We start from the raw sequence: 27,117 nt of genomic DNA, 5'->3' as shown, positions 1-27,117 counted from the left end.
GGTTCCTGGAGACCGAGCAGTTGATGAGTCGGTCTGGGGGTGTGACCAGGAACTCCAGGGACAGCCCGGACTGGATGGTTTGTAGTACCCAGTTGTCCGTGGAGGTCTGCTCCCACTGGTGGAAGAAGTGAGCTAGTCTTCCTCCAATGGGTAGGTCTATGTAGGAGTCATTTTGTCTTCCGGTACGGACGACCCGTTCCACGAAAGGGTCGTCTCGACTGGTTTTGTTGTCTGGGCTGGAACCCCGGTCTGTCGTAGGGGCGGCCGTACGGTTTGTTCTGCCTGGGAGTGAATGGCTTGGGTGCCTGACTGATAGGCGTGGTTGTCGGTTGACGAAAGGACTGCCTACGAAAGTAAGGTGTGGTACGTTTGTCTGACCTTTTGTTCAAGTGTGCCATGACCTTCCGCTTGTCTTTGTTCTCTACAAGATAGGGGTCCAAGGCCTCCCAAACAGACCGTTGCTTGAGTAAGGGGCGGTCGCTAGCCGCCACTTAGCCTTGGTGTCAGCTTGCCAGTGTTTTAGCCATAGCATTCTCCTGGCAATTATGTTGGATGCTATGGATCTGGATGAAAAAATGGCCGATTGGAACGTTGCGTCTGCAGCGTATTCCGTGGCTGCTACCATCTTAGCCAGGTCCTGGTGTGTTCGTATGTCCTCCATAGGAACTATGGTTTGTAGTTGTTGCAACCAGATGAGGGTGGCCCGGACAAAAAAGGAGGCCGAGGTGGCTGCTTTGATGGCCCATGCCGCTGTCTGGTGGGTTTTGCGAAAGGCTTGTTCCCACTTTTTGTCATCTGCCTTAAGGGCCTCCACTAGGTCCCCAGCCATGGCTGTCTGGGAGACCAAGGGGGTCCAGGCTTCATCTACTTTAGGAATTTCTAAGGCCTCATTGAGGTCTGTGGCAGTGCTGTATAATTTTTTGTCCGTACCACTCACTGATGGGAAGGAAGCGGGAGAGTCCCATGGCTTCTTGATCCCTTTCAGGAAAATGGCGGGGCAAGGTATATGGTGTTGCGTTGTCACCTTTTCTACGAATACGGGTCTGGATGTGGTGGCCGGTGTCGCTTGCGGCTGAGAAAACTGATCCGTCCCCATGTCCGCAATGGCTGTGGCCTTGCGTAGTATCGTGAGGAAGCGGTTGGGATTAAATAATCCCCCTGAGGGGGGCTCAGGGGGAAGTTCCTCATCCTCTGACATAGAGATCCCAGGTTGATCCTCCTCTTGTGGTGAAGAATAACCACTCATGGAGGACTGGGCCGGGGAGACGGGTTCCTGAATGCCTGAGGACTCTGAGGGGAGTTCCGAGTGTGGCATGGCTGAGATGGAGGGCCCCTGGTCGTGGTGGGCGGAGCGCTGTGCTAGGGCTCGGTCCACCACTTTGGTTAATAGGGCCTCTAGCCGTCCATCTGCCCAGATGTCCCCTATGTCATTACCTTTGGGTGTGGTGACCGCAGGTGGAGAGTTGGACTCAGTGGTTGTGCCTGCCGCCGTGGTTGTTTGTTGGGCTGATGTAGATGGCGGGTCCAGTGGTTGCGGTGTTCCTGGAATGGACCACGCGCTCTGGGTTGATGTGGATGGACCCAATGGTAATTCCATCTCGATGGCCGCTATTTGAACCAATTCCAATTGGGCCTGCCTCTGCGCTCTGGAGAACTCCTTCTCCAGGGCCTGGTGCCTACGGCTGGCTTGCTTTTCCGCCAACTTGGAGGGCCTCTTGAGCGAGTGTTTTGTCTTCGCTTTGCACTTGCCTGCCGCCTTCTGGTCAGAAGGTGTGTTGCAGCCGTAATTGGGAGGTGGAGGGGTCGTGCTCATGGATTGAGGCAACGAGGGTCCCTCCATTCCGCTTGAGCAGTCCCAGAAAAACTGAGAAGACGCTCAGGCAGGCAAGTATTGGCGGGAGCGAAATTGGAACAAGTACCAGGACTGTTCCCCTGATCACCCGAACACAACAAAAATATTCTCTCTGGGCTAAGGTCACGGTAGCTGAGGGAGGTACCGAAGGCACGTTTGGAACCACTCCTTGGGTTCCGCCCGGAGGCCTAGGTGACCAGGCAACGTGCACCAGTAGAAAAAGGAAAAGGGAGGCAAAAAATATCAGTGGCGACCTCAAAAGGGTCTGTAGGCCTGACTTAATACACAGCAGGTATCAAATGGCGGTCACCTAGAGCGGAATTTATTCTTATTAATACTATTACTATTATACTAATAATAGGAACAACAATAATAGTAAAATAATAATAATAATAACAACAACAATAATGGTGATGATGATAATATTGTGTGTTCTGTCTTTAGGCCTGTTGGCCCTGCAGTCGCTTAATTTTTAGCTTTAAAAAAAAATTTTTTTTTTTAATTATTATTATTATTATTTTTAAAATTTATGTATCTATTTTTATTATTATTATATTTTGTCCTATTATTATATGTGTGTATCGGGGGTGGAGCGCTGGTTGTGTGCTCCTATTCCGCCTCTATCAGTGATTCCAGATATGATGTAGAGCTTCCTTAAGCTCGGTTTGCCTTTCTCTGGCAAGAGATGGCAGCCACAGCTCGTTTCTCCCTGAAAAAGGGCTTTGCAGATCCCAGGAGGGTTCTCTAGCCTCCGTTTCTTGGTTGGGGCTTACTCCCTTCCTGTGCTTCGTTTCCCTCTGAAGATAAGCTCCGCAGCCTCCCAGAAGCTGCTTGTGCCCGGGGATTTAAATTTGGCGCGCTGTGACGTTTTAAGGGAATCCCAGCCAGGGATTGCCTTTGTTGTCTGAAAACGGCAACTAAAATGGCGCCCGCGGTTGCCCTGGGCTGCTAGGGAATCTCCGATGATCCGAATTCAAGTTTGAATCCGGACCTGGAGATTGTTATTTTTTCCCCCAATTTGAGGAAAAAATCCCTTGGAAGGTTGGGGAGAAAAGCTCAGCAAGTGGTCTCTGCTGATGCCTTTTCCCCCCCTTTTCCACCTCCAGAGCCCTGGGCCTGACTGGGATCCGTGGGGAGTTTTCCCCCCCCCCCGCACCCCCTTTTTCAATTTTAATATAGGATCAGGGATGATCCCAAGGAAAACTTAGTGGTTGGGGAAAAGGTTCAGCAAGTAGTCTCTGCTGATGCCTTCTTCCCCCCCTTTTCACCCCCCAGAGCCCTGGGGCTGGCTGATATCTGTGGGGAAATTTCCCTCCCCACCAATCCCCTTTTTAATTTTAGGTTTGAGATCAGGACTGATCCCCAGAAAATTTTGTGGTTAAATTCCTATAGGTGGAAAATATTTTTTTGGGAAGGGGAAGCCAATTATCAAGGGATAATCAATCAATGGATTTCTTGTCTAACCTGATAAGCTGAGAGCCACGCCAAAACGAGTCTTCTCCGAGCAGAGACCAAGTTAAGAATGGACTCCACAGGAAGTGGAGGCGTGTCAAGCTTTGGCTACTTGGTCTCAAGAGCAGGCAGACAGAGAAAACCCATCCATGGATTATCCATCTCCTGTACTGGAGAAAGGCCTCTGACTGCGAAATGCAGGCCTGGGGACACCACAGAAGAAGTGGCCCAACTGGGTGGGGCTGTCAGTGCTGGAGGTGAATGGAAAAGACACACCTGAAAATAAGACCTGGTGCCTCTTTTGGAGGCAAAAAAAAAAAAGACTGGGTCTTATTTTCAGGGAAACACGGTAATACAAATTGAACACAGGCTGAGTCTGGTGTATGAAGGTATCTCCAATCAAGGGAAAAATAAGTTTAGACCTTATAGACAAGACAACAGAGGATGACATTCCTGAATTTCCATTCCTCCCATATCACAAGAACAAAAACTTTCAGCCATTGGGTGCTTTTTATACTTGCTGTCCAGTTTAGCAGAGGATAGCACTGGACAACTTTCCACTGTAAAAACATTTCTGTGGTTTGGTGTTTCTGTGAGAGGAATCCTGTAGGAGCTACTAAGAATTTAAGCCTAACAAACCTAGTATCTTCTCATAGCTTTCTTATGTTCTATAACAGTGGTGGCGAACCTATGGCATGCATGCGAGAGGCGGCACTCAGAGCCCTCTCTGTGGGCACACATGCCATACCCCAGAGATGGCGAGGGACTGGCCCCCGCCACCCTGGCCCCACCTACCCAGTCTGCCATGACCACCGTGGCTACACCCACCCGGCACCCGGTGATAAATAAGTGGGTTTGGGGTTGCAGTTTGGGCACTGGATCCCTGAAAGGTTCGCCATCACTGTTCTATAACAAGAATTTGTTGTTTAATGGCTAACACTATTGTGATCCAACACTAGGAGAAGGCCAGGAGACTTAATTCACCAATAGAGGACATTATTCATTTATGTAATCCAGCAAAACTAGCACTGTTGTTGATGAATCAAAGCTCAATTTCATTCCTAATTGCAACATTTCAAAGTTTTGTTGTATTTTTTTTTGCAGTAATGCTAGTAGTATTGCAAGACCTCTCACATGCCATAATTACTATATGCTTATTGTAAAGGACCTTGAAGCCTTTTAATTCAGCATTATCTTTTTTAAAAATCTCTTTTAGGAGTGAGGGAGAACAGTAAGGTATTCAGAGTGTCTGTAGAGAGAGACTGTTTAGTATTAATTTAGCTAAAGTAATTTTCTTTCACAAAGAAAGCGTAGTGTCTGCATTTTGAATTTGCGGTATTTTATGTAGAAATTTAGCCTTTTTAAATCCAAAACAGCTCTCCAACCCCCCGAGGGTTTTGGGACCACGAAGAGGATAGAATAAAACCCCTGGTCTCTCTGGTTCATAGGCACCGGCTCTACGGCCCGTATGTTTAGAAGGTGCTGAACGGCCTCGTTCATGAGCCTTCTCTTTGTTGGGTTTGTGGGACAGGGGCACGGGCGGAAGCGGTTCGGGGGCTTTGAGAGAAATTCTAGAGATAGACCATGACGTATGGTGTTCCTGACCCATACGTCCATGGTGATCTCTTCCCACTGGGGAGCAAACCCTGCTAGTCTGCCCCCTATGGGAAGGTCTGGGTGGGAGTCATCTGGTACAGTGGAAGGGGCGGTTGTTCCTCCGAAAGGGCCATCTTCCCTGCGTTTGCCTATGTCTTGTGTTCTGTCTGTCCCCCTGTCTTTCCCTATCCTGTCTAGCTTGGAAGGGTTGGGAATTTTGAAAGTAGTTGACCCTGGCTTCCGTACGAAAGGATTGTTTCCTTCCCCAGGAGCCGGGTCTCTTGTCCTGCCTTTTAAGCATGTGTTTAAGGACCTTGCGCTTGTCCTTGTTCTCTGTCAGGTATGGCGTTAGTGCCTCACCAAACAGCTTTGCCCCTTGGTACGGAGCCGAAGCCAATTTCCACTTGGATTTGGTATCCGCCTGCCAGTTCTTTAGCCAGAGGATGCGCCTGCTCGTGTTGTTTGCCGCCATTGCCTTGGCTGAAAACTTGGTCGCTAAAAGTGTTGCGTCCAACGCATATTCCGTGGTCGCTACCATTTTGCTGAGTTCCTGGTGAGTGCGTATATCCTCCATGGGAACCCGGCCCTGTAACTCACGGAGCCAACAAAGTGTGGCTCTGGTGAAAAAGGACGTGGAGGTAGTCGCCCTGGTAGCCCAAGCTATTGCCTGGTGTGTTCTCCTGTAGTTGGACTCACTCTTTCGGTCCTCGGCTTTAAGAGCCTCAGCAAAATCTCCTGATATGGCCGTGTCCGATATCAGGGGACCTATGGGTTCGTCCACCACCAGCACCTCCAATGTTCCCTCTAGCTCCCTTGCTACGTTAAATAGCTTCCTCTCCGCATTGCTAGGAAGTGGTAGGGAGGTTGGCGCTGCCCACTGTTTCCTTATTGTGTTTAGGAACATGGTCGGGCATGGTATGCGGTGTTGAGTGGTTACCTTTTCGGCGAACGTCGGCTCAGCCTCCGTGTCAACTGTGACAGGCTCCGCTGGTGTCCCATGCCCCAGATGGGCTGTGGCCTCAGCCTTGCGCAGAATGGTAACAAAAAGAGAAGGGTTAAACAGGCCGCTGAAGGACGGCCCTTGAGATGAGGTGTCCTCCTCTTCCTCAAACATTTGAATCCCTTGTGACGTACCTGGCTGGTCCAGGTAAGCTTCCTCAGAGACCGACGAGTCTGAGAAGGAGGAGAGGTCCTGATGGTCCTCCGTTTCCTCCCGATGCCTCGTTCTAAGTCCTAGAGGCTTGGCTTTGGAAGTTTGAGCCCTGGCCTCAAATGCACGGTCCACTGCCTGTGCTATTAGGGTAGCTAGCAGATCCCCCATCAATGCAGGAGGAGTAAGCATTGCCTGCGACCCTGCAGGTGCTGTGGTTAGCATGGTCCTCGGGGTTTCCTGTAACCTCCGTGGGGAGGAGGATCGGGAGAGCGATGAGAATTCGCCTATCCCACCCTCTGTTTGGGACTGTGATGAGTTCCCTAATGACCAAATGGCCCGTGGGGATGAAGGGAGACCCAGCGGTAGATCAGGACCTATCCCCCCATTCTGCCTATTTTCAATTCTGGCCCTTTTCTGGGCTCTGTCGAACTCTTTTTCTAGGGCTTGGTGTCTTCTGATTGCCTGTTTGTCAGCCTTCTTTGATGACTTCCTTGCAGCCTTTCTAGGGGCTGCAGAGGATTCCGAATCCTCTGAAGCAGGTGCTCCAGAGGATGAAGGCGGGGCTCCAGTGGAGGGAATGATTGCTTCCTCCATTCTCCACTAACGCTGGGCCGCGATAGGGGGGACCCAGGTAGTAGGAGAGCTCCAACTTTGAGTAAGGACAGGCGCACTACTGGGGGCGTCTGGAACTCAGGAGCAGACTCTGCAAAATTGTCAGAGTTAGTCACTGTGCACGGATAAGAACAGGCACGCTAATGGGAATGCCTGGAACCCTGCTTGACTATGGTGGGTAAGGACAGGCACGCGACTGGGGATGCCTGGAACCCACCACTAAATCCAGAAGCGTACGGGCCACTAATGGGGGACCCGAAGTCCGGAAGGAGCCAAAGGCAACTAAACACAGTTAGTTATGAATGGTTCTTATTTACTTTAGGTAGAAGACACCAAGTCCTAGAACCAGCAGCTATGTGTCTGATTTGAATGTCTCTGAATGAATAATAGATGCTTTAGTACCCCAGTACTGCTTGCCTATTAATTCACTCCAGCGGCTGAACCTAGCTTTCTCAGGGAGCCTTAGATCCCCTGTTTGGACAAAAATATGGCCGCGCTGCCAGGAGACTACTGCGCATGTGTTAAAAGGAGCAGGAGATTATTGCGCCTGTGCTAAAAAGGCTGCCTGTGCCACGTGCGGTTGTAACAAAGAGCCGCGCGTGCTCCCAACTGTGCAGACAATAGCGCCTCGCTTAAAAAATCCTGAGCAGCCTGGAGTGAAAAAGACTGCTCCTTCGCACACCAGCTGTTTCCCTTAATCAATCTCCCTCCCAGCATGCGTCCCCTTTGTCCTCCGCTTCCCTCGCTAATTGCTTGCCTTTCTGTCTTTTTTGTTTTGTTTGTTTTAAACCCGAGGGGTTGCCCGAGCCTCCCCGTTTGTTTAAGGCGGCTGCCGGCTGCTGGAAGGTGGCTGGGGTTTGGGTTAGGGAGGGGAGTTAGGGATTTCCTCCTTTTAAGTGGGGGTGGTTTCCCCTGTAGGGAATCTGACTTCCTGAGTCTTACAATTTAGCAAGGAAATTTTTGAGTAATCAATTAAATTGAATTAAATTATCTCTAATTAACTTTTAAACTAAGCAATTTCAGCTACTAGAAGAAATCCCCCCCAATGGAAAGGAACTATACCTGCCCAGGAGCCAAAGTTGTAGGTCTTTCTGTATGGCCAGATCAGTCAAGACTGAAGAATCATGGTCCAGGACGGGGCGTGGCAACTTTGGCTGACTGATCTGATTGGCCAGGAATACAGTCTCAACCCACTGCGTGGATTATCCATCTCCAGTGCTGGAGAAATCACTGGCTCTGTATAAGATGCTCACACAAAGTGTTGGTCCCATTGACACATCTGGGTTACATTGAAGGCTGCATGCTATTCAACATAAGTAAGGCATCTTACACCCTCCAGAATATAGTTTACATTACAGTAAGTCCCATTCATATATCCAGAAGTCAGAGATAATGGTTGTATTGCACTACAGATCAGACTTTGCACACAGCAGCACACACACTCACAGTTTTTGCCTCCTCCCTTTCTCTTATATATATAAGCAGAATAGCCAATATAAAATTCTGAGTTGTTTAAATATGGACACAGACAACAAAGACACACAATGGGCACAAAGTACCTGCTGCTCAAGTAAGCAATATCTGTGAGTGAGCCTTCCAACATCCAAGTCAAGGCCTACATCTTGTGTTGATGAATAATGCTTTTTTCTGACACCTTGATAGCTATGCAATGAAAGAGTATGTTTTCTCTACACTTAGAGCTAGAAAAAGTAATAAATGCTTTTGTATTTGATTAACCACAATTTACTATGGCATGAATCTTAAACTGGTCATCTTAATTATGTACAATTAAAATAAGTCAATGTCAATAACTAAGGCTGAATTTCTTCTACTAACAACAGATAAAATTAACCAAAGCTTGCCTGAGTTCAAACTCTACAATATGGTACTGTTAATCAAAAATGAAAATCTTTAAATTGCTATGCATTCATATATTGGAGAAAGTGAGTACATATATGAGACAGACTCATCTAATTGTAGTTTAGAGTTACACCTGAACTAGCACAATATGAAAAAAAAAATCAAAATGGGAGAGAAAAGACTCAGCTACATAAATGCCTGTTTCTTATTCTGCTTACTAAACCTTGATTTAATAGATATCCGTGAATAGGAAGACAATTTTTCTCCTTCTGAGATTCAGGTTGTCTTTTGGAGTTAATAAACCAGTTTATTGTTTGTGATGTTTTACCATAGATTCTTAGGCTTCCCTGATGCATTGCTCAATATTGCTTCTTAAACACACCTTCTTTGTATTTCTCTTCCTGGTTTCACTTCACTTCTGTGTCTTCACTACTTGGACTCATCCCCATCCTCCACTTTACACTTAACCAATACAGAATCTTTGTTTCACCTGGCACAAACTGCTTTAGTACAGATTCATTATCAGAGTTAGATCCAGATCTACTGTAAGAATAGTAATTCTTGATTCTTGAGCTTAATTAAGACTAAGAGCAAAATGTTACGCGAAGGGAGGGATAAGTAGGAGCATTAATTTATTATATATTAATTACATGTTCCTATTCTATTTTGTAGCTACAATTTTCAACTGAATCTCTTCTCTATCCCTTTTTTCTTTTGGCCGTATCTATTTCACACTGCTGATCTTTCTGCATCTCAAAAGTCATTAGATCACATTTGCTTTCAACCTTCTGGCTCAACTGTATGTGAGTATTGTGCTAAGGCATGTTGCTAAATCTGTTTCATCCGACTCCTCTTGCCAAAACCAGAAACAAACCAAACCATAGAAGCTCCTTCTATGTTTTAATTTATATCATGCCTATCCAGGACTTGTATCCTCCAAACAAATCAGCATGAGAAAAGTTAATAAAGGTTTTGGGCTCATTAAGAAAAACTGACAGAGCTCCTTATTTGAAGATCAGGATTAAACACAAACCAGTAAGCAAACCAAAGAAGAGTTGCATGATTTGTTTATATGCTCTTGTAGGGAGTTTGCTCGATGAGAAGATTTGTTTGATAAGAAGAGAGAGAAAGTTTGATGTAGCGGTTAAAGCATCAGGCAAGAAGTGACTCTAGGTTCTAGTTCCACCTTAGGCATTAAGAGCCGAGGTGGCGCAGCAGTTAGAGTGCAGTACTGCAGGCCACTTTAGCTGACTGTGTTCAGCAGGTCAGCGGTTCAAATCTCACCGGCTCAAGGCTTCCTCAGCCTTCCATCCTTCCGGGGTAGGTAAAATGAGGACCCAGATTGTTGGGGGCAATGTAAATATATATATATATACATTGCTTACTGGTGTACACCGCTTAGAGGGTGCTTGCACTTAAAGCGGTATATAAGTCTCATAAATAAATAAATAAATTGGGCCAGTCATTTTCCTCTGAGTCCTGGGAAGGAGGCAAACCACTCTGAAAAAACCTTGCCAAGAAAACTGCTGGAAATTATCCAAGAATTGTACATGATTGAACAGGGGGGGAAAAGAAGCATCAACAGAGAGGTTTTGTGAAGGGCACATCCTGCTGCTCACCCCTGATCCTAAACATACACATTTTGATTTAATAAGATATAAAGTTCTCTGCTATTTTTGCCCTTATTGGTTACAGAGAAGTCTATTAACAGAGGTTTATGCTCAGTAGAATAACAACAGTGTAAACCTTAGTCCCTGCACCTGCCTTCTGGAACCGCATCCCAAGAACTGCACAGCTCCACCCTAGCCTGCCTCCAAGAAGGCACTAAAGACTTGGCTTGAGTAGGCAACTGTAGAAGTTAAAAACAATTATTTAATTAATTAACAAGCAAGCAAGCAAACAAATTTTTATGATGCTGCCAATTTTTTGTCATTGTTGTTTTCCCTTTTCAAATTCAAACCTGCCTGTACACTTGCCAAGGACTCTTTGGTATCTCAAACACCTATTGACATGAAAGGGCTTTAGGTAAATAGTTAAGCTTTAAAAACCCACTAATTAATATGTATTTTTTTTACCTAGGAAGAAAATGGGATGCGTCCTTTAGTGCAAAATTCTTTGCTTTGAACCTGTCAAAATACCTTGATTTTTGTTTCAATACACAGGCACTCTGCAACCAGCTTTCTTTTATAATCAATTCTTTTTTTATTAAAAAGTTTTATAAAAATTACAATATAACCCCCCAACCCCCCCTCCCTCCCCAACTTCCCAGAGATGAGTACAGGGTTACAAATATGATAATCATAATCTAACTAACATTAACTAACTATATAAATAACCAAGTCCATAATACACTTTAACTCCCCTTTGACATAAATATAAACAAATTGAAAATAAACATAATAATAATGAAAACATAAACAAGTTAATATCCTAATTATTAAACAATACAATCTCCAAATTGTTAAACAATACTAATACTAAAAATAATAATAATATCATAATAATACTCTAAAATTCACTCATAAACTAAATGAAACTTTTTAGTCCCATATTTATTCTGAATATAATTTATCCATCTTCTCCAAACTGAAGTGTATCTTTCTTGTGAATGATCCTTCAAGTAAGCAGAAATCTTAGCCATTTCTTCTAAGTTTGACACTTTAAGCATCCATTTTTCTATAGTAGGTAAGCAATCCTTCTTCCAATATTGCCTACTAGTAACCTTGCAGCTGTTATCAAATTCAACATCAAATTAATTTTTTTAGCATCACAATCTGTAATAACACCTAATAAAAATAATTGTGGGGTAAACTTTATCTTTCTCTTGAAAATCTGTTGAATGTTCCACAAATCTTAATCCAAAAGGCTTTTATATTTCTACTCCACCATATATGAAAATAAGTGGCATCCAAACTACCACATCTCCAACATTTGGGCTGTAAATTAGGATACATACAAGACAACTTTTTAGGATCCAGATGCCATCTATAAAACATTTTATAAAAATATACTCTTAAATATTGTGCCTGGGTAAATTTTACATTTCTGACCCAAATTACCTCCCATGTATCCAATGGAATCGTTTCTTGAATATTTTGAGCCCACTTTACCGTACAATCCTTAACTAATTCCATTTCCAAATCCATTTCTATTAAAACACTATAAATTCTCTTTATATGCGCTCGATTTTGATCTTTAATCTGTTTTACCAAATTCTCATCCATTAAAGTAATACCAACCTTTTGATCTAACTTCCACCTAACCAACAATTGATTATACTGAAACCAAGACTGTACAATATTTTCTTGCTTTAACTCAACTAAGGATTTTAAATGCCAATCATTCCCTACCAATCTAAGTAATTCCTTATAAGAAATCCTATCCAAATTCACACCCCTAGATATCCCCTCTATCGCATGTCCAGGAATCCCCCAAATTGGTATTTTATAATTTAACCTATAATAATACTTCTTCCAGACACGCAATAAAACACTTCTTAAAATATGGGATTTAAAAACCTGATCCACTTTTTTGTCGTAAATTAAATATGCATGCCATCCATATAATAAATCCCATCCCTCAAGAACAAGTATATTTTTATTTGTTAAATTAAGCCAGTCACTAATCAATATTAAAGCCACCGCATCATAATATAATTTCAGATTGGGCACCTTAAGTCCACCTCTTTCCTGTACATCTTGTATAATCTTGAACTTAACTCTTTTATAATCAATTCTTAACTAAAATGTCAGTGGATTATTTAAAAGATTCCGGTTCTGCTCCAGTGAATATACTTTCAGTCTTTAAAATCATAGTTTACAGTACCTTGAAACCCCTTTTTTTTAAAATGGAGCAACTGTATAAGGCAAGGAAGACTATGGTGGAGGATGTGCCATTTTTTAGCTCTGCTGTGTAACGATGACCATGAGGTAAAATTAAAAGGCTACATTATTTCCTACTTTTTAATTCTAATTTTAATTCACCAGGTTTCCTTTCCTTTTCTCCTCCAAGTGGTTCCAATAAAAAGGACACTAATACACCACCAGCAAAATGACCACATCTTTTTCATCAAATTTAATACCATTTTCTCAACATTGTGGCATTTTATGTTATACGTGATTTTTTATATTAATATCCTTTATTTCAATTTGATTTCATCTTTAATTTCTAATATGTGTTATAACTGTATTTCCTTTGCCTTTGTATCACAGGTGTGGGGTGCAAAAGTCCAGACATGCAAGATGGCAGAAGAGAGATCAGTAAACCCAAACGTACTAATATGACAAGATACTGAGCATGAAACACAGCAAATATTATTTTGCAATACTGGAAAGCTCATTTACAGTTGAATTGATAGTATGTGTTCACAGTGTGCCTCTGAACAAGTTATAAGAAAAAAGTGTACTGTATTACAACATGTTCAAAAACTGGGGTGTTTTCCTATGTAATGTTGGGGGGAATCCTCTTTTTTATTTTTCTGGCTTTTTCTGTTTATTTTTATTGTTTTTTGTAAAGCAAAACAAATTAACTAACTCCTTGCTCGCAACTAAGGGCTGTCTGGATTTTTATAGCTGAAATCATGCAGCCCCTCTGCAAGTTTTTGGAGAGGCTCCTTCTATCAACTTCCAGAGATAAGCAGAAAGTTGATTTTTTTTTTTTTTTTTTTTTTTTTTGTCTTTGCTTCTCCCTTATCCCCTTATTTCCTTCCTTTCTTTCTTATTTGCGCAGTTGAAAGAAAGTGGACGTTTCTGGGGCATATCACTCTTCCTCACCAATGGCACTAAAAATGAGAAATTATGGCAGGACTCCATAAATAACAGCAGACTTTGTAACTTTTGAGCTGAAAGCAGCGTTGAGAAGACATGTCCTGATTGGCACAAGCCCTGGGTGACCGTTACCATTACTTTCTTCTTCCCTCCCTCCTTCCTTTCTTGTTCCTGTTGGAACAAGAGAGGTTTGGAAATAACTGGAATGGTGGCAGAATTATCAAAAGCAGCTTTCCTTCTCCTCTTCATAGCTGACAACATGGCAGCCAGCTGTTAATAATTGAATCAATGGAAATATCATTGGGAAGTATGGCAGGAGCAGTGATGGATACTACCAAAAATCAGCCGCAAGAAAAGGAGGATTCCAACCATTACAAAGACTTCAGTTAGGACCAAGGGACAAGTATACTTATATGTGATGTACACTTGTAGCAGAGAGGATATAAGAGGAAGCTGGTGCTTTTATTAGGGTAATTCTGGTCAGAACTCTGGGATTTCTACAGTGAATGTCCAGGATTTAAGAGCAAAGTGTTTCCCAGCTCTTCCTGGAGATACTAGGTATTGAGCCTCGCATCTTTTGCACAAAATACCCGCTCTCTCCTGCTAAGCTACACCACCAACCCTTTCCTATTGTGTCATAAAACTCAAAATTCTGAAATAATTATGTTGATGTTTTCATATAAAGGAGAAGCTATCTGAAATGAATTTATTTTAGTAAATACCTTTAATTTCCCCTTTCTCTATTCAGCACAGTAGGATTTTCTGTTATAGTCTAGTACATTAGGAGCAAAAGCATTATCTTAACTGTTTTGTATGCTTAAGAAGGGAAGGGTTACAGATAAGCAGAGAAGCTCCTACTCTTTTTAAGCCAACTTTTTAGAGCAATATTAGATGACTGTGCTCCTTTATTTTGCTAGAACTGTGTTAACATCCTATGCTGAAACTGAATAACAGACATTTAATCCTTTCCAATTCAATTTTAAATGGGAACCAAAGGGTGATGGAGATGGAAACAAAAGGCTTTTGAAGGAAGTACAGTAATTAAATACCTATGCCAGAATCTTGTTCAGATTTGGCTGAGGGCAACAGCAGGACAAAGGTATACCATGAATATATTTGCAGATTCAGGCCACAATATCTGGGCAAACGAATACACATGAGTAAATATAATAAACTGTCCAATGTCAAAAAAGCAAACTACATAAAAAGGAAAGAGTTTCTGTAAAGCCATAATTTTTTTTTGCATATTACACTTTTCTCTTTCATAACATCTCTTCAGTATTTTCAATTAGGAAATCCTTTAAAGGTGTTCAGGATATAAATCCAAGTATTAAACAATGGTTAATAATAAAAAATGATACACACATAGGCATACAAGATTATAAGATAAACCTTTCAACATTATTTGTGCAAAGTTACTGAAAGGTTTGGAATGCTATTAAAAATTAGGTTGACCGAAAGATGTACATAGCTGTAAAGGTTATAGATAGCACTTTTTTGGGAATACTTTCATAATATGCTACACCAGGTGTAGACCATCCTGTATGTGTTGTATGTGCTGGGATACATTCGTAAAGGTAATGTTGGAAAACTTGATAGAGAATATTAGCCAGCTTTCGGCCAGTTTTGGCTATGTGGAAATAATTCATATATTTGGACTGCTAAGAAGTTACATATATGCTGTTTCTCCATTTGCAACAAGACTGATCTCCTTGTCACTAATTTAGAGAAGATTTTCATAGAACTCCATATCTTGAAATATGTTAAATGAACAACCTGTAATGTGCCACAAGCATTTGTAAAATAATTATTGTATGCTTCCTCTCAGTCCACCAAAAACCATTACTGTACATGTGAAACTACAAATCTTTGTCAAAATATTCATCAAGCTGAATAAGTTCTGCTACTTCACTGAAAACAGAATTACTTAATTATTTATTTACAATTGTATACTCCCAAGTGTTGATCCTTATGTTCCCATCCTCCACATTAGAAAGAAAGTCTATTCAAGTTCAAGGAAACCCACGGCCTTTCTGAAGTAACAAAGTAGAACAACAATTTTTGGAATTTGGAGAAAGGGACAGGCAAAAGGCCAAAACACACCATGAACTGTGAGGACACTGGCTGGCAAACAAATGCTGGTGTAAGGAAACTGATTAAAAATGGCGTAGAGAAATGGAAGGGAATGCTTGGAATATTGAACTGGAATAGGTCCTGTTGCTGGCCCCATTTCTTATTATAGTCTGTTTTCTTTTTTGCCAAGAAACATTTCAGCAACTTCACAACACAGTATCATTATACATAATAATAGCATCAAAATGTAGTCAACATGAAATAAAAACATGTAAAAATTAAGATGAAACACCAACCAATAGTTCAGAGAATTTCAACAATTGCAATGCTTTGTGGACCTTGTTTCTTTTACAAAACAGAAACAAAACTTCACTGTTTTTCTGAAACTTCCAAGCAACTTCTTCTTGCTGAAAATTTTAGACCTTAAAAGTCCCAGTACATCTGAAAGAACCAACCAGATTAGGGCCATTCTAACAGGATTGGTGTTCCCGTGTTCCCAAGGTAAACACTGCTGCAGAACCAAGGGATTGGATCACACAGGGACTCCCATGAATGTTTTAGTATCCAAGGGGTAATCTGGAAGAATGCAAATCCTGAGATACTCCAGTCAGAATGTAAGATACAAGACACCATTTCCACTAAACATTTTAGGCTCCTAAGGTAGTTCAGGATCACTTTGCACTTACACTTCTTCCTATGGCAGCTGGATATTGCTATGAAGCCAATAAGAGATACAAAGATGCTCCGCTAGAGACAGTATTTACCTTTTCTCATTTATTTGAAATAAAGGAAAACCAGTGAGTTCTGCTTTCAAAATTAGATGTAATTATGAACTCTGATGCTCAAACAATACAGGTAGTCCTCAATTTACAATAGTTCATTTAGTGACCATTCAAAGTTACAATGGCACAGAAAATAGTGAGTTATGACTGTTTTTCACATTTACAACCTTTGCAGCAGCCCCATGATTATGTGATGAAAATTCAGATGCTTGGCAACTGGTTCATATTTATGACCGCTGCTGTGTCCTGGGATCATGTGATCACCTTTTGCAACCTTTTGACAAACAAAAATCAGTCGTAAAATGGGACAAAACTCACATAACAAATGTCTCACTTAACAGAAACGTTGGGCTTAATTGTGGTCGTAAGTCCAAGACGACCTGTAAATGGACTACATCATTTTCTCCAAATTAAATCTCCAGATTAGCTTCCGGCAGCAAATATATTTCCTTCAAATGTGTCTTCTTTAAATGAGTTGCTGTGTCAATATTTTAAAGCACTATTTTATATAATATTTCCAGTATTTTTCAACCTTTCTACCTTGTATGAGAGACATGCTCAAGGTAAAGTATTCTATACTGAAATGTGTCAAGACTAGTCTGTTTTTAGTTAAGACAGTCATATTCTATGCAATGAGTCTGAAAAAAATTGAAGATTATATATGTATATATTTCAATATTTCTGTTCTGCTGATATACATTACAAGATTCTTCCTCCATGACTTATGGTCACAAAAGAGCTTTGAGAGATTTATATCTTCAAACGTAATAAAGTCTTCCTGGCATTATGCTACGCATTCTTACCAAGAGTTAAGTTTCATCATGTTTAATGGTCAATTGGCAACATATTTAATCTGAACTGAAAATGGGCTAATGTTCATAAAGTTATTTCTTGTAACAACCTATTATCTACCTAGAGCTTTCCATATATGTGGCACTTTATAGAGAAACATAAAGTAAAGAAAAATGTGGTTGACTAATTATCTTATTGATAAAACTTAACAACACAAAACCAGCTTTTAAATATTCTATACTGCCAACCATGAATAACTAATATGTAATTAACATTCAGAATACACACTGCTTGACCCTCCAACTCTGGGAGATAGGTGATCCAGTAAAACCTGAGATGGCAATCATATCAAATGTATAGGAGAAGGCTTCCTTCAGATATATAGCAGGTGAGAGATAAATGGAATTCTAGGGAAAAAATAACAAATGAAAATTTGAGTGATAAAATCCAAGATGATGAAAAAATTATATTGTGTGTTTACTCAGTAATATATAATGTTTCATAAATATGATATTTAGTGAAGATGGTATTTTCTTCAAAATACTTCTTAGCATTATCTTAGCATCTCATAATTCTAATACCAATGTTGTCAGCATCTTCTCAAGCAGCCCTCCTGAACCTTCTAAACATGGACCTCTCCAAAGCCAAAGATGGAGAAAGCTACCCTAAAGCTGTAATTCAAAACCAGGATTTGACGTTCACCAATTTATTTTCATTAGTAATTTTTTTCCTTAAATGTATTACTGAATGTAAATGTATTACTGAAAAAGAGCGTTGGCTTACCTGAAAGCAAGTTCTCAGCATGATGATGAAGAATCCACCAATGGGTTATTTCAGTCCTCCTGCCCAATCAGACTAAGTTGTCAAGTTGTCACGCCTCCTCATTATCTAACTCCTCCCAGTTTCATCGAGGGCATAGCCAATGACAATAGTTGGACGTGATGACTCTCAAGCAGATATTCATAAAAAAGGAAAAAAGAAACAGGCCCCCAACCCCTAACTAACTAACAACTTGAAAGGAGGGTATGGATTCTTCATCATCATGCTGAGAACTTGTGTTCAGGTAAGCCAGCATTCTTTCTCCAGCATGATGACTGAAGAATCTACCAATGGGACGTACCAAAGCTCCTGAAGTCCCTACGGGTGGGAAATATTTGGGGCCTGTGAACCTGATGGTGTCACCACCTGCTGCAAAATACGTCTACCGAAGGCAGCCTCAGCTGAAGCAAACTTGTCCAAGCGATAATGCCTAATAAATGGGGAAGGCGTGGACCATGTCGCTGCCCTAAAAATGTCTTCAATAGACGCTTGAGTAGCCCATGCAGCGGTTGTGGCAGCGCTGCGTGTGGAATGAGCCATCACATGACTGGGAATGGGTAGGGCAAGAGACGTGTAAGCTGCTGCAATACAAGCCCTAATCCACTTACCTATAGTGGAAGCCGAAACCTTTTGGCCCATTGAGGAAGGCTGGAAGGATATAAACAGGGCTTCTGATTTACAGAAAGATGCTGTGCGTTTGATATAACAGTGCAAAACTCTCCGCAAGTCTAAAGAGTGCCATTGCCATTCCAAGTCATGTGACAGGTAGGGACAGAAGTCCGGGAGAATAACCTCTTGTGCCCTATGGAACACCGTGTTTATTTTTGGAATAAACGAGGGATCTAATTGAAGAATCACCCTGCCCTCGTGAAACAAGCACAGGTCCTTCCTGATTGACAAGGTAGCTAATTCCGATATACGTCTGGCAGAAGTTATGGCTATCAGAAATGAAACCTTCAGTGACAGGTACCACAAGGAACATGTTCTAAGTGGTTCAAAGGGGGAAGAGGTTAGAGCTTGTAAGACTTTGGGTAGATCCCAAGAGGGATACCTATGAATCACAGGAGGTTTGCTATTGGTAACTCCCTTTAGGAAAGATCTGATTGTAGGGTGTCTAGACAAGGACTCTGAAGAGTCCCAAGAAAACACTGTGGAAAGGGCTGCTAGCTGTCTACAGATAGTGTTGGGCTACAGCCCCCTGTTGACGCCTTCCAGCAAGTATTCTAACACCTTGGGAATGGTTACTTGTGACAGACTCATGTGATTCCTGTTACACCAACGACAGAAGTTCTTCCACATATGGTTGTAAATACGGTTAGTCGACGGTCTCCTGGCAGCCTGAATCATATCGATCACCCCTGATGAATAGGACTCTCGAGTCAAGGTGCGGCGTTCAAGTGCCAGACGGTCAACTAAAGCCATTGGGGATCTGGATGTTGAAGATCTCCCTGTGTCACCCGAATGAGATGGTCTGGAATCCTCCATGGAGCAGAGACAGAAAGGCTCACCAGGTCTGCAAACCATGGCCTTCTGGGCCAATGAGGAGCAATAAATATTACCTCCGCCTGCTCCGCCAGGATCTTCCTGATAGCTGCTGGTAAAAGAGGCAGTGGGGGAAAGGCATACAAGAGGCCTCGCGGCCATTGGCTGCGTAGGGCATCCGCCCCCTCCGCCCCCCGAGAGGGGAACTGGGAGAAAAACCTTGGTAGTTGAGTGTTCTCTGGTGAGGCGAACAGGTCCACTATCGGACAACCAAATCTGTCCGTGATCTCCCTGAAGACATCCGGATGTAACTTCCACTCCGAATGGTCCACCGTTGACCTGCTGAGAAAATCTGCCTGCCGATTCGCCTCCCCCGAAATGTGCTCTGCCCTGATGGAGAGTAGATGTTTCTCTGCCCAGAAGCTCAATGCCTGAGCTTCTGCCATGGGGATTTTGACCAGGTACTCTCCTGTCGATTGACATGGGCCTTTGTCGCCACGTTGTCTGTCAGGACCAGCACATGTTGCCCCCTGACTACTGAGTGGAAATGTCTGAGAGCTAGGTGGATCACTCTGAGCTCCAACCAATTTATGCTGTGCCTCCGGTCTGTCTGTGACCACTGACCCTGAGCCATCCGTGTTTGATGATGAGCGCCCCAACCGAAAAGACTCGTGTCCGTGGTCATACTGATACGAGTGGGCTCTTTGAATAGGGTCCCCTTGCATATGGCCAAGGAAGCCCATCAGTTGAGACAGATGAACCTGACGAGGAACATGCACCAGCTGGTTGGAGGTATTTGTATGTTGTCTTTGCTGTGGAAGCAGAAACCGCTGTAGGGTGGAACGAACCTCAGTTAAATTCCAAAAGGACTATGTCAGTAAATAATAAAAGGAGCACAAATGAGGCTTTTTTTCCTAAATGCCCACGAGTCTTCGCCCCCCGTTTGCCGCAGCAAGGAGGCTTCGCCTCCTTTAGCGGCAGCCGAATAAATGGCTCTGGAAACAATAATGACTTTGTTTTAAACCAATTTTGCACAATGAGCAAGGAGGAAGCTTGCTAACAGTCCGATTGCAACAATTAACTTTAACTTTGGGAACTCAAAATGGCCACCGCTAGAAGGACTCTGACCGATCCCCATCAAAGAAGGCTCCACATGGCCTCAAAATGGCAGCTGCCACAAGGAATTGGTTGTAGTTCCAAAATACTGATCAAAAACAATCTCCTTAGCTAGTGAGAGGAAGGGAACAACCCCCCCCCCACCTTGATGTTACCCTGGGAATTAACACAGCTAACTGAATAGTTAGGAAAACAAAGGCAGACACACACACCCCAGCCAGGAGAGAGATAAGCTCTGCTCCCAGGTAATAGAAGGAAAGAGAAAGAAAGGAAGGCAAATAAAATTACCAAAACTCCCCAGAGAAAGAAACCAATCTAACACTACTATACTCCAGGAAGAATCCACCAATGAATTAAATATCTAGCCTGACCTGCTTTCGTGAAGAGAGTCAAATTATTACGTCCTCATGGGCGAAAGACTAAGATGAAACTGGGAGGAGCTAGATAATGAGGAGCCGTGACAACTTGACAACTTAGTCTGATTGGGCAGGAGGACTCAAATAACCCATTGGTGGATTCTTCAGTCATCATGCTGGAGAAAACACTTATCACCAAGAGTAACTCATGTATGTTGACTTTTCATGGAATATATCAAATTTCCAAAAAAACCTCCCACCAATTGCTACTCTTCAACCAAACCAAGATCACAGGAAATGGATTCTCAAATAAATGTCAAATGGTCTTCTCCAAGAAAGCCCCAGAGAATGACTGGTTAACTAATATATACTAATAATTCTTTATAGGAAGGAAGGAGACAGAAATGAAAACTGAAATCTTTGCAATCTGGAAAAGAAAGTACTGTATACAAGACCAGTGAGAAAGTACTGGTGTGAAGAAAACAACTTGACCATATGGAAGATTTTTAAAGAAAACTGCATTTCAAAGCAATTTTAACAAATCATGTGCTTCATGAGTCCACAGTATGCTTGTATCTGAACTGAAGAATATCATGAGACATACTGCTCTCCACATTGTTAGGGAAATTTCTCTTGATTGCATATGATATTTGCAAAACATTGCTATTGGGAAACAAATAGTATTCTTTAAGCTATATTATACATATGTTCTCCAAACAGTCTAAAATTCAATGCTTTCCACAAAATATTATGAAATATGATGCAAATATCAATATTTATAGGGTGCTTTTAATGTTAAGGTTTTAGTTTGGGGAGTCGATTATTTCATGTTTTGATAAGTTCTTTTATTTAATCCATTTTAAAAAGTTTTGTTAGGGCTGCACAATCAATATAAATAAGATTGTATGAGTCAAAGTTAGAGATATATTCAAGTTTTTGTAATTCAAACATTTTGTTATTTTATCTTCACTTCACAATAAAGGCTAGTGAGTATTTGGTAGGGAGTTAATTGGAGCTTTCTGCTCAGAACTGGAGTTGCTAAGGAAACAACCAGCAGCTAAGACATGTCTTATAATTACTTAATAAAGGTTGACTTTTTTTTTCCCGGGGCCATCAAACCTTAAAATTAGCAGAATGGGCTTAAGTGAATGGACTCTTAAGAAAACAACAGACTGCAGATCCTGGGAGATTTGGGGTGCAAGTAGGGATGAGTTTTCAAAACAGCTTTTTGAAATTATGCACAAAATTAAGTTGATGTTGAGTGGATAGATAGATACAGTTAGTGGATAGTATGTTGGGGCAGTTATTCCCTCAACATAGCATATTCATAGGAATATATGAATTTGAAAATAAAGTTGAAGTCCCCCACTGCCACTTCCAACATAGGCTTTCTTACAAAGATTAGTACAAATGTTTTGTAAGATATAGAAATCATTTTCCCACCATCATCTATATATTAGTCTATTAACTAGGAATAAGGAAAAAAATTAATAGCAGTTTAGCCTTCATGCTGCTCCAGAGCATTATCATACAGGCAGTTTTCAACCTGGTGAGGCTGTTTTTTTGTTTGTTTGTTTTTAAAGCAAGCACTTCCTGACATTTAAAAGTTCAGAATAAAAATTTAAGCCCGGGGTTCCCAACCCCCAGTCCGGGCAAACAAGCGGGATGAAGGCAGCACACGACACCATGCACCCTCTGGTCCGCAGGAAAACCTCACTCCATGGAACCAGTCCCTGGTGCCCAAAATGTTGGGGGCCACTGATTTAAGCTGAAGAGGATTCTTTTCCTAAGAATTCTTTAAATTGTGAAAGGGAGACATCTCATAATTCTCTCCAACTTATCCAAATTAATGGAGGCCAAGCAATACTCTTTTCCAAATTCTTGTACATCCAAGAAAAAAAAGACATAATTGTTTCTCACTTTATTTATAAAATCATATATCACAGAGAGTCAACAGCAGAAATATAATTAAATAATCTGTTGGGAAGCTAAAATATAGCCCTGGATTGATTGGTTCTACTCTAAGAATAGCCCTATTCAGCCATGAAGTTCAGTGGCGCTGCTGGGAAAATAATTTTATTATTGTCCTAACTCACGGGATAGTTATTACAGTAACAGGGAACTGGAACAATGTGAAGAAAAATAAATGTGAGGGCTATAAATGAAATAAACTTGTTCAATATTATATACGATTAGCAGAACACAAATTGAAATCTAAAAGCATGATCTAGTACTGTAAATTAAATTTGGAATCAGAAACTAGGATCTTAATCCAGTAGCAATTTATTCATAGATGAAAAACCATAGACTTCAGCTGTACAACTGCTTTTCCATTTTTCAGTTGATGGATATTAGTTTTGTTTTTATACAAAATAAATGACTAGAGGAAGTGTTCTCCTTTCAGAGCAATTTATACAATTAAACAAGCTCCAAACAATGTATTGCAGGCTTTGGAAAGCTTGGTAGTTGTCAGCAGTGACTTTGCAAAAATATACTATAATTTATTCTAACCTTTGGTATGATGTTCATTCTTCAAAGATTTCCTGTATTTAAATCCTACCCCAAACATAATCTTTCAGCGCTGTTTCCCCTCCACATTCCAAAATCCTCCACCGAAATATGAAGAAACAATGATTAACCCTTCTTTTCCCTATCAAATCTTATTGGATTTGCAGATGTAATAATCTTCAGTACTTTTCACAAAGCAAGAATGACAGAGAATTTGCACTTTAATTTTGCTAGACAAACTGATGCTTCAGGAGTATAATTTAAACACATGTGTAATCAACTCCCTATTAAAACACAAATCACACATTCTTGAACAACAAAATAATTGAAAATAGATAAATCTGATTTTAGGACCATGTAGGAAGTGATTTCCTGACCACTTTTAAAACCAGATTTTTCACACTGTGTCTGTTGTCCTGATAAGTCAAACCTCTACCACTTCTAGGCAGTGAAGTTAATCAAATTCAAATATTAAGCAACTGAAATCCAAAATTCTTGACAGCAGTAGTTGGAGAAGGCTGCCTATGTCAAAATTTCAATATTCCTTTCAGTCTCAGGTTCAAAGCTGTAGTATAAGTCAGTGAGAAATTAGAACAAGTTCCATGTGCTTAAAAGGTTGTGGATGTGTTCATTTTCTACTGTCTCCCTCTTCCCCTCCCCCTTCAACAGCCTCAATATGACACTGGGCAGCCCAGTTTTCTAATTGGATGAACTTTCAAAATTTGTGTTCTGGAATGGAAGCCTTTTCCTGCAAAGCATGGGAAAGGGGGAGTAAAGGGGGAGGGGATGACCTTGGGATTGCCACAAATCTTAATAAGCAGTTATTTCAAACTCTCATTTCTTGGCGTTTCAATTTTTCAAGTAGAAACATGAATCCTAAATATCAGAAACAGAAAATCTGCTTCACTTCATTGAATATGTAACTCTATTTCTTCACCTTACACACCAACGATTGGAGGGTTTGCACAACATACGAAATGTCATTTCTTAATTAAGATTTTCTGGTTTCATTCAAATACACTAAATCATTGATTCTGTAAATGAATCTAGTACTGTGGATGGGTTTATATAAAACATTAAGTCACAAAAAATAGCCTAGATTTACAACTGACCATCCTTAGCATGTTGCAGAAATGCAGCCCATAGGTCTTGAATTACTAAATATATTATCGAGAAGCCAGTCCCTTGGAAGAAACTATATGTCATTAAAATATGGAAAATCACTCTTGTTTTATATTGGGTCAGGCAGCTTTTTTTAAAAAAAAAAAAAATACCCAAAGGGTGCTTGTGTTGCTGGTTAGACAGCAACATTTTGAAGTGACTGGAAAGAAGGGGTTTACCTTTTCTCCACTTGATTTTGTTGGGAAAGGAGATTACATTTTAAAGGTCTATAGCAGGGGTGTCAAACTCACAACATCATGTGATGTATCATGATGTATTGTGACTTTTTAGCCATTGCCAGCAATGGGGGTAGGCAGTTTGACACCCCTGGTCTGTAGAGATTAATATACTTACTGCATCAGCTTCATTTCCAAAAATTATGGAAAATCATAGCTCCATTTAATATTTTGCAACAAATTTCAGGGGCGTTGGAGATGACATGGGAAATGCTATACACACCTAAAGCTATGTACAGTACCAGCTGCCCCCCCCCCCAATTGCTATATAGTAACAATCCACCTCATTTTCTAGATAGGGATACTTTGGTAGCCAAATGGCACCATTGTTGCATATTTTCAAAATAATCTTATTGAGTATGGGATAAACTAAGACACAAATTTAAATAGCTTATGTTCCATAGAATACAGCATTGACTGATTAGCAGAGAGAAAATAAAAAACAAGGGGCAGCGAGGGAATGAACTGTTGTATCTTGGAGGCCCGGCTCCAACTCTGATCAGCACAAGGCAACAATGTGTTGCAGATATACTTGTATTTCTCAAATTCTTACAGCATAAATTTGAAACCAACATCTTTACATTTATCTCAGTCTTCATTTCTTTTATAGCATGTAGCTTTGGAACAATTTTATCAATTTGCATCTGGTATGGCAATCATTTTTTACAAAACTCAACACAGCAAATAAGGAGAGAAAACCTAACCAAACACCAATGTAGAAACATAACAGTGTAATTCTATAACAAACCCAGAGTTGTTTTTTTTTTTTAGTTCCTTTCCGTTTCTGAAGGAAACCACAGTTCCCTGTCTGTGGGATGGTAGAGATTAAAAATAAGAAATATATTCTGTGTGGTTTGAACTTTTGACTTCCTTGGATAGATTTGTGATTCCAGAAACAATAAGTGTATCTGTGAAGGAGCTACTGTTATTTGGAACTAAGTCAGATCTTACATTAAGTTGAGATTCCATAGAAGTCTGGTTTCATTTGCACCTAGAACTCCCCCCACCACTACCATATAAACACAGAAAGCAGACTCCATTGCTTCCAATATACTAAGGATTCAATCCTAAAATGCTCAAAAACACACTAATCAATCATGTAGAATTCCATTCCAGAACAGCAAAATGTATTCCTGTCACTATTTCAGTTTGTATGGGAAAATAATTAATGAGCACTGAGAAAAATCCTTTCCTGCTCTGGCTCTAAGATAAAAACTTTAATCCAAATAGATGTATTGTTGATTGCAACTCACAATACTCCATATCAGGATGGTCAGTCTTAGGAGTTGCCCCAGAGCTGGAGGGCACTAGATTGAGGAAGTCTGCCATAATCAATGGAATGCTAAGAATGGGATTACCCAAGTAGGCGGAAGATGTCTTGGAACACTGCATAAATGGATCTCAGTGGTATTTTGAGGGCTTGGATGGGAAACGTTGGATAGATAAAGACAGATGTACATATTATCTAAGCAGAATCAGAGAGGAATCTTCTGATGAGTACCTGAAAGCTATAAATCGCCAGAAGGGATTCAGACAAAAAGACCACTCCCTCTTCCCCGTTTCCCTCGTCCTATTGTTCTAGATGGCAGGGTCCGAGTTAGCCCTTATCACATTTCGAAGGTTGAACCAAGAAAGCTTACAATACCCGAAGACAGGAAAACAAGGAAATCAACTTCTATTTAAAGAAATACAAGCCGACATCTATTATTTTGCAACCGATGGTTCTTCCGTCTTATCAGCCTTCATACTAAGGAGCATCAAAAATCACCTCATCGTGTTATTGAGCTATATTTCATAGCAACGCCCCTTGCGAGAGCGAGCGAGCGAGCGCGAGAGGGAGAGAGAGAGAAAGAGATGGCGCTTACCTTGCAACTGCTTGAATCTTCCTTCTAATTGGTTATAATTATATGGCACTGAAGCAGTGTAACCAGGGGACATGGATCCGGGCATACTAGCTGGGTTCTGTAATTCCATTTAGAAGGGACGTGGTAGGATGTTAAAATTCCAGCATACAAATAAATAACCTTTGGTGTTTGTTAAAAATCGGGCAGCAACTTTCACAGGGTGCTTTAACACAAAATCTAAGCAGATCCCAGATTTTTTTTTTTTAAAAAATGTTTTATCAGTTCAGTTTGAATATCACATTCAAATTAAAAGTAATCCACGAGCAGATGGTTTATCAAGGCATGCACTTTGAAATGAGCACGGTATTCGGACTGCAGTCTTGCCACCCGCAATCTTAAGGCTTCAAACTGATTTCGGTTGCCAACCTTAATGAAATTAACCAATTAAAGAAAAAAGTCAAACAAAAAATTCCAGGTCTCTCCTTCTTAGTTTCCAAATCAGAATCAAAGCCAACGCAAAGGTAGCATGGAGCCATCGGCGGCCCTTCCTCCTGCCTGCCTCCCTGCCTAACGCTTCCAGTAGCTCACACACACCTCAGACCTTCCTGCTCGTTTGTAATTTCTAGTAGCCACTCACTGTGTATTTAGTGATGATGT

The 27,117-nt window shown here is 41.2% G+C and overlaps 1 protein-coding gene across 4 annotated transcripts in view; it reads right to left on the bottom strand.

The window, feature by feature from the left end:
• SPTBN1 (spectrin beta, non-erythrocytic 1) overlaps positions 1-27,117 on the bottom strand; it is a 220,935-nt gene that overhangs the window by 112,967 nt on the left and 80,851 nt on the right. Inside the window, exon 1 of one of the 4 annotated variants that reach the window (XM_039344338.1) lies at positions 26,482-27,072. The exons of 2 other annotated variants lie outside the window; for them this stretch is intronic. In XM_039344338.1, the coding sequence (XP_039200272.1) occupies positions 26,482-26,590 (109 nt within the window). In that variant the 5' untranslated portion in view covers positions 26,591-27,072. Of the gene's footprint in view, positions 1-26,481; positions 27,073-27,117 lie in introns of those variants that run through there. One more of the 4 variants, XM_039344339.1, reaches the window with a different exon arrangement.

This window comes from Crotalus tigris, unplaced genomic scaffold, assembly GCF_016545835.1.
Source record: "Crotalus tigris isolate CLP2741 ecotype Arizona unplaced genomic scaffold, ASM1654583v1 scf7180000017903.3850313, whole genome shotgun sequence".
In the NCBI taxonomy this organism is placed as follows: Eukaryota; Metazoa; Chordata; class Lepidosauria; order Squamata; family Viperidae; genus Crotalus; species Crotalus tigris.
The sequence above is the reverse complement of the archived record's forward strand: the minus strand, read 5'-3'. Positions and strand labels throughout refer to the sequence as shown.